Raw genomic sequence first — 7,757 nt, 5'->3', positions numbered from 1 at the left:
TAGAGAGTGCAAAATCTGGTGCAGCTCTGCATAGAAGCCAATCAGCTTCCAGGTTTTAGCCCTCGTTCACATTGAAGCAATTTGTCATGCGATTTGACAGGTCAAAATCACATGACAAGTTGTAAACTATTGCCAGGAAAGGCGTCGTTCCAATCGGTGCGACGCCACACCAATTTGCAAAATTAGTTCCTGCACTACTTTTGCTGATTTTGGGTGTGACTTTAATTGACATCTGTGAATGAAGCTGCACAGATGCCTTTTAAGTCGCACCCAACGTCGTGCAATCTCAGATAAAGTCGCACAATTTCAAAGCCGCGTTCAGTGTGAACGAGGGCTTATTGTCAAAGCTTAATTGAAGAAGCTGAAGTTAGAAGCCGATTAGCTATCACGCACAGCTGCACCAGATTCTGTCCCATTTTAGTAAATCAACCCCTGTATGTACATGGCAGGTGGTCAGTCACTCAACAGGTTGCAAAGAAGGAGACAGAGGACAGCCCAGGAGTACTCACCTAAAGCTGGCCATACACTTTTCTTATTCAATTTCCTATAGAATTACCTTCAACTATGTAGTGCAAGGGCCTGCCTGGTTGTATACAAACTGAAAGTGTTTAGGTTTGACCTCATATTATATGCTTTTTGGTAAATCTACAAGAAAATTTGTATGGACAGCTTAAGTAGGCAACAAAATAGTACATGCGTTTTGGTGCATTAGGCGTCTTTTTCAAATGAATAGGCCGCCTTGATACAATATGCGAGTGCACCACAACAATGTGAACCCTGCCTAACATTTCAGTTGGAAAAAAAAAAAAAAAAAAAAAAAAACCCCAAAAAAACAGTTTAGGTCTGCTGTGACCGACATGCTTTAAAAAGGTTCCAAAGTAAAAAGACGCATCCAATGCAAAACCTCAGTCTATAGTATGTGTTTCCCTGTATCATAATAGCACCGCTTTAAAATTCAAATGACTATAACAAATAAAATAATGTGCCACAAATCTAGTAGGTACAGATTTATGCCTGTATATGTGAATTAAGTTTCTTTGGATCTAGCATACTGTATATTGCGCATGTATTATATATGCATTTATTGTATAACTTTGTGAATTGTAAAGGATAAAATGTCAGTGTACTGTGACCTGCTGGACGAGTACATAATTCACACTATGTACTACATAAGCATTTGCACAGAATGTACAGTATGTATGTAGAGTGAAAAGATATCAAAATGCGACAACCAGAGGAAGCAAAAGGGATTTGTTTTTTTAATTTTTCCAACCACACTGCAGAAACAGATCATTTACAAAACTGGCAAGAACAGTTATTTTAAACATATACGACCTAATATGTAAATGAATGGCAGCATAAAGCGGTTTCTTCATTAAAATGTGGGGGTGCATTAGATTGGTCTTAATTGTGCTCAAAGTAGGAATAAGGTCTTCTTTTCAGACAAGATAGAACAAATGTCAAAGGTTACAAAGAACATATTTAACACATTACAAATTAAGATACAAGTGCAGTGACCCATATAAACTCCTTTTTTCATTACTTTGGTTGCGATTAAAAGGTTAAAATTGGGTTGCTATGGGAACCTGCCTTTTAATATCATTATTTTTGTTGCACTGCAATAATTAATAGGCCTGATAATATTGCACATTTCAATCTATATGTAAAAGCTGATGGAAATCAACCCAATAATAGATTTAAAGCCAAACAATAAGATTTCTGCCAAAAATATATGTACACATGGGGTATGGGGGATCCTTTTCTTCTGTGACATAGCATTCGTATAAATAATCTAAGCAAATTAATTTATCTTTTCATATGTATATTTTTTCACATAGGCACTGTCCCCTTAATATGTAGGCTGCTGTGGTCATGGTTTAAATTCAGTAAAAAAAAAAAAAAAAAAAAAAAAAAAAAAAAAAACTTTACGTTGTCTTTTGCCCATAATATAGGAGACCCAAGTAAATCTTAAAAAAGAAAAGTTAAAAGTCATGTTCTCCCTTTGTAATGGGCCAAAATTGGAGTGAAGAAAAGGACAGTCACTCTTTTTTAATACTGTCTATAGATGGGCCTGCGCACTTTCCCTTTTTGTTTTGATGAGTTTTTGTATGTTTAGAAAGGTGATCACTCCTCATAAACCTCTTTCCGCATTCTTGGCACCCAAAACGTTTCTCCCCTGTATGAGTCCTTAGATGGCGCTGAAGCTCGTCAGATCTGGTGAAGCTTTTTCCACAGAAGACCCAATTGCAAATAAAAGGTCTCTCTCCAGCATGCCAGCGCAAATGGGCTTTGAGGTGCGAGGTCTTTCCATAAACTTTTCCACAACCTGGAAGATGGCAGATATGAAGCTTCTTTTTTCCAGGTTCTTCATTGTTTGGAGAAGCTTGGCAGTTGGGGCACTTACACCTCCTACATCGTCTAGTTGAGCTTAGCAGAGTTTTAGAGGAGCTCTGGAGAAGTGCTGCGAGTTGAGGCTGTGGTCCCACCATCAAAGAGTTGGTCAAATGGAAGGAGTGAATGTTATTTGCGTTTGTTTGTTGAAAATTCCACCAGGTCTGTTCATCCATGTGTGCTGTGGGAATGTGTCTTTGGGTCAAGGGTGTAGGGGTTTGCATAAAACCTGAGTAGTCCTGAGTCACAGAGTTTGTGTCTTGGAAATGATATGCAGGGTTAGTTGAAACTTGAGGTGCCAAAATCTTGACAGGAGACAAATCGAATGAATAAACATTTGGGTCAGCTGGAGGAGTCAGCGGCAGCTCATGAGTTCCTACTGCCTGCATATGACCATTATACTGAACTTTAGGGACACTAAAAGTCATACCATGAGATCCCATTCCTGTACTGGGAGGAATGTCATTGCCCCACAGAGGAAACATTGCTGGAGCTGCTCCAGCTGAACTGGAAGAGGACTGTGAGTAATCCCAATGGTTTGGTTTAGGTGCTATTACTGAGCGACAGGCTGAAGGGAATACGTTCAGTGTTGGAAAGGGCCCTGTGTCCGGGGAGGAGTTAGGGGTTCTATCCTAAAATACAAAAAGAAAAACGTAAGATTACTGTGCTTGAAACATATGTAGAAAAAAAAAAGCATACAAAAAGCATTTATACGATAAGGCACAGATTAATCTTTTACAATCATTCATTGCTCTGAATGTTCATTGTTCTGGCTGCTCTAAAAACAGATGAATAAAAAAAAAAAAAAAAAGTTGATGGGGTAGGTTTACTGCACACCAATACTTTCCACCGAATTATTTATTAACCCCAACCACTTAACCCAAAGAAAATTAGCTGAAACATTCCTTTTTAGAGCAATCCATGAAAAGGAAAAAAAAAAAAAAAAAAAAAAAAAAAAATTGAATATGGCATAATATCACCTTGTGATTAAATGTTGTATGCCTGACATGAATAAATATTAAGTTATCATGTACATGACATATATACACATACATGCATTTTATTTTACTTGCTAAGATAGTCAGCAAACGGGTCCCGAAGGCTTGCTAGAGGCTAAAGCTGCACTCGCATATTACAAGATAACTGTACCATCTGTATGCAATTTCCTTTGAATTTGCCAACAATGAGTAGATGGGTGGGCCAATCGTTTCAAAGCAAGACAATCCATTCAGTCTATATACAATCAGGTAGGCCCTTAAGCTACAAAGTTGTTGTTAAATCTAAAAGGTGATTGTACAATCAGGGTGCAATTTGTGTGACCAGAGTTACGGTCCCAGAGCAACTAATAAAAACACAGAAGCTTAAGCCTTTGCGTATATTGTTTAGGCGAGCATCATAAATATGATTTCATTGTTATCCATGGGGTATCTCCAGATACAGATTAGGAAATTGTTTTCACACTTCATATATGCATATTACACTAAATGGGTAATAAAAACATGATACTAGACCTGCAAATGCTCATTACAGACAACTAAAAGGGAAGTATGATTATGCATAGCAGGTACTAGGTTTTACCATAGTGATCTATGGTCTGCCAAGTACTGTAGCACCACTGCTGCAAATACAACTCTTCTAGACTGATAAAGTGTTTCTGATTTCACTACTACAAAAACTTGATATGAATAGTTTAAATAAGCCATAATATCAGAAGAGAGAGAGTCATTTTATCTTTAACATTAAGAAACAATTCTTGCTGATCCTTCTAAAAGCAGTAGTCAATAGGTTGAGTTTGATTTTTCAGAGTTGTTTCCTATTGGGGCTGGAGCTGGGGGTTTCCCTGACAAACCTTTATTACCAATACAAACCTATATACGTTACATCATATTCTGAAATGTGTATAATAAAACTGAAAAAAGTATCATCACACAGCATCAAGTCAAAGCCAAGGCTATATCCCATGCTGCATTTTAAAAGAAATTGTGATCCAAAAATAAGAGCAGGGCAGAGGGCACCTAAAAGCTAATTCCCTTTACCACTTTTTTTCTGTTTTTAAGACTGAAAGCGATACATATAGTTTAACAAAAAGCAATGAATATAGCAATGTGAAGCCATTATAAAACAAACAATGATGATAATAGCCTGCCTTATGCCAGTTGCCGTAACACATTACTCCTGATTTAAAACACTAGAGTATAAACTGAACTGGATGGACCAGTGTCTTTATACAACCTTACCAACTAAGTCGTTGCCTATAGCAACAAAATGATTGATCCACTGCCAATAAAAAATGAGCCTCAATAGGTTACCAGGAGCAAAAGCCAAGCTATTGTGTAAGCACCACTATGTGTGCATTCCCTTTCTGGAGGGATAAGACTTAATTAGTTATAGGTGACACAGACCTGAGAGCGGAGACTGAGTGATTGAACTTCACTCCTACCAATACATCATGCTACTAGATAAAAATACAAAAATGAAAAAAATAAAAAAAACAAAACAAATTCATCTACTGCTGCACTACTAAAACCAGCATGCCATGTGTGCTGTTAAGTTGAGGAATGAGAATATAGTTAGGGTGTCAACTTGCTTTTGATTAAAATGGCACACACAGAAATCCATTCAGGGCTCATTTACACCATGTCTGCTTAGCTGTGCATTGATTAACACAGGCTCAACACAAGGACATATAGAAAACTATTGTTTTCTACTTGCCCTGTTCACACCATACAGGTGTGCTGCATAAAAATGCAGTGTGTCTCCTTTTTTTTTGTACAATACACAAAAAACGCGCATCAAAATCATCCATTATCATGATAAGTAAAAATATTTAAATTTTGACCTTTCGTGTTGCCTATACAGAAAAAAGGTAGTTGAACTCACAGAAACATTTTTTTCCCCCCCCATCTTCAGGTGTGTGAATTAACCCTTACACCAGTTAAAAATTAATTTTAATGGGGCAGACAAAAAAGCAGCTGCCCACAGCAACCTATTTTTTTCAGTGCCAGTTTTTTTTTTTTTCCTTTATATAAACAGTATAAATTGATATTAAATAATGGACGTTACTGTGCATCTCTCCCTGTGTCATTATCTTCCTATCACCGGTCAAGTCTTAAGGGCTGTCCCTTTAAGGAGCAGTTAAAAAGAAATAGCTAATACCTGTGTCTGATAAGCAGTATGATGCAATTAAACAGTGTAAATACAATTTAGCAAAAACAAAGGAAAAAAGGTTTTTGGGTGTATAGATAAAAAAAACAAACAAAAAAAACACACATACCTGAATTTTGCTACAAAATATAATATATATCTGAATGACAAGCAATGGTTTCTTACCTGTAAATAAGCCTGTAAAGTGTTCTCTCTATTAAGAAGGACCAGGGAAGCCATGAGGTTGAACCTGCAGTTAGTGGCAGCTTTTAGTGGATCCTGTCATCCCCTCCACAGATCACAACTAGATGATTCTGTCTTCCCAAACTCTCACCCACTGTTTGATCCTGCACAGTGCAAACTTTTTTTTTTTTTTTTTTTTTTTTTTTTGAGACTAGCCGCCAGCCAATCAGGAGTGTGTGTTTGGGTTGTCTTTGATGTGAGGAAGCTAACCAATCATTAAAATAGATTGAACCGTTTTTCAAAGCAGGGTCTAGTTGAATCTTCCTTTAAATGCACAGACCTCCTGCTGCTGGTGTCTGTTATGTATGCATATGGAGGGCTCTGCTGCTATCAGAATGTATACAGAGGTTTTGTGGGGGATCTTGTTTTTCTTCTATTTCATCTCTTTTAAAGCTGCCAAGTGTATCCTGAGCACATTTGTGGTCATTATAAGAAAGCATTGTGATAGGAAACAACCTAGATATGCATGAGACTTGTACACTAGAGGCCTCATTTTGCTTTCCCCTGGTACCCGCTGGCTGCTGTCGGGTTAAAGTGGTTAATAAATTCATTTATCTCCGGTGAGGGTGAGCAGCCTGGTGCTGTGCTGCCAATAAAGAGCATCAGGTAAACATCTGCCACCTCAAAAATAACAGCACACGGTACCTGTCATGTTGTGCTGGGGAAATGGCTGTTTTATGTCACCTTTACATCTTCTCTAGCCAGAAGGCTGCTAGAAAAAGTGAGGATAAGGATATCGGGCTGATCAAGGGCCAGGTATTGACAATTTCACTAAGCTTAAAAATGCACAAGGATGTTGTGATTAAGAGACATTGAAAAAGGTTAATTTCTAAAAGAATGTAATGCATATTACATTGCATAGAGACTATCATTTTCACATCATTCATTTTTTACATGTTACATTTTTAAATAGATCCTGTTGAAATTCCCAGCTCTTTACATTGAGTAAAGTCAGCAATAATCATGACAGATCGTTAGACATTTACCATGTGTGATGAATTTTATAAGGCCAAATAATTGCGTGAACTTCACAAGCACTGCTTGTATTAGCTACAATTTTTACTATAGTTATATAGTGCATGGGCACCCAGAGTTGTTGTCTTCTTTTTTTTTTTTATTACAGATATTTATATAGCACTGACAATTTACACTTTACCTATTGTACATTCACATCAGTCCCTGCTTTCAAGGAGCTTACAGTCTAAGGTCCCTATTTAAAGCGAGGTTCCGGTCGGTAAAAAAAAAAAATGAAAAGTCAGCAGCTACAAACACTGTAGCTGCTGACTTTAAATAAGCACACTTACCTGTCCTGGGTGCCCGCGATGTTGGCCGCCCGAGGCCAACCCATCCCTCGGCTCTTGGGTCCTGGCACCGCCATCCTAACTAAAGGAAACAGGCAGTGGAGCCTCACGGCTTCACTGCCCGTTTCCTACTGCGCATGCGTGAGTCGCGCAGCGATTTGTGAATGGGACGCGATGTGTTGCGGGACAAACACAGTTCCCATTACACACCGCGCCCCATTCCCCGGAAGACAACACGGGGAGGAGAAGACTGAACATCACCGTGGATTAGGAAGACTGCCTAGCAGCAGCCATTTCAGGTGAGTCAAAAAAAATTTGTTTTCTTTTTCCTCCATTTTTTTAGGAATTTTTTTATGCAATTTTTTTTTTTTTAGGGTGGACCTCCACTTTAACATGCATACATACACACGCTAGGAACAAATTATCCAACCATATCTTTAATGTGTGGGAGAAAACTCACACAAACACAGGGAGATGGGCTCGGACATGTTCGAAATCCCACATGCCCGATCCCACCAGGAATCCAACACTGCACAGCGCTAATCACAGGCAGTGAGACATTCCCTGGTCCGCAGCTGCACAGATCGGGAAATGTCTCACTGCCGGTGATTATCACTGTGTAGTGATCGCTTCCTGGCGAGATCGGGTGTGTGGGATTTCAAACATACCCGAGCCCAT

The 7,757-nt window shown here is 38.5% G+C and overlaps 1 protein-coding gene across 1 annotated transcript; it reads right to left on the bottom strand.

The window, feature by feature from the left end:
• Window positions 1-1,287: 1,287 nt before the first annotated feature.
• On the bottom strand, window positions 1,288-6,138 carry LOC141129837 (transcription factor Sp5-like). The gene is made up of 2 exons (XM_073617898.1): window positions 5,722-6,138; window positions 1,288-3,023 (listed from the first exon to the last, which is right to left on the bottom strand). Exons 1-2 carry the CDS (start codon window positions 5,773-5,775, stop codon window positions 2,040-2,042), a joined length of 1,038 nt encoding a protein of 345 aa, XP_073473999.1. The 5' UTR covers window positions 5,776-6,138; the 3' UTR covers window positions 1,288-2,039.
• Between the last annotated feature and the right edge of the window lie 1,619 nt (window positions 6,139-7,757).

The sequence above is a fragment of the Aquarana catesbeiana genome, linkage group LG02, assembly GCF_042186555.1.
Source record: "Aquarana catesbeiana isolate 2022-GZ linkage group LG02, ASM4218655v1, whole genome shotgun sequence".
Classification (NCBI taxonomy): Eukaryota; Metazoa; Chordata; class Amphibia; order Anura; family Ranidae; genus Aquarana; species Aquarana catesbeiana.
Note: the sequence above shows the minus strand (reverse complement) of the source record. Positions and strands in the feature narration are given on the sequence as shown.

Excerpts from the sequence above, each read along its gene's own strand:
- LOC141129837 (XM_073617898.1), bottom strand. The coding sequence starts at position 5,775 with ATGGCTTCCCTGGTCCTTCTTAATAGAGAGAACACTTTACAGGCTTAT. Across the intron at positions 3,024-5,721 it reads CTTTACAGGCTTATTTACAG|GATAGAACCCCTAACTCCTC; the intron begins GTAAGAAACCAT and ends TTTGTATTTTAG.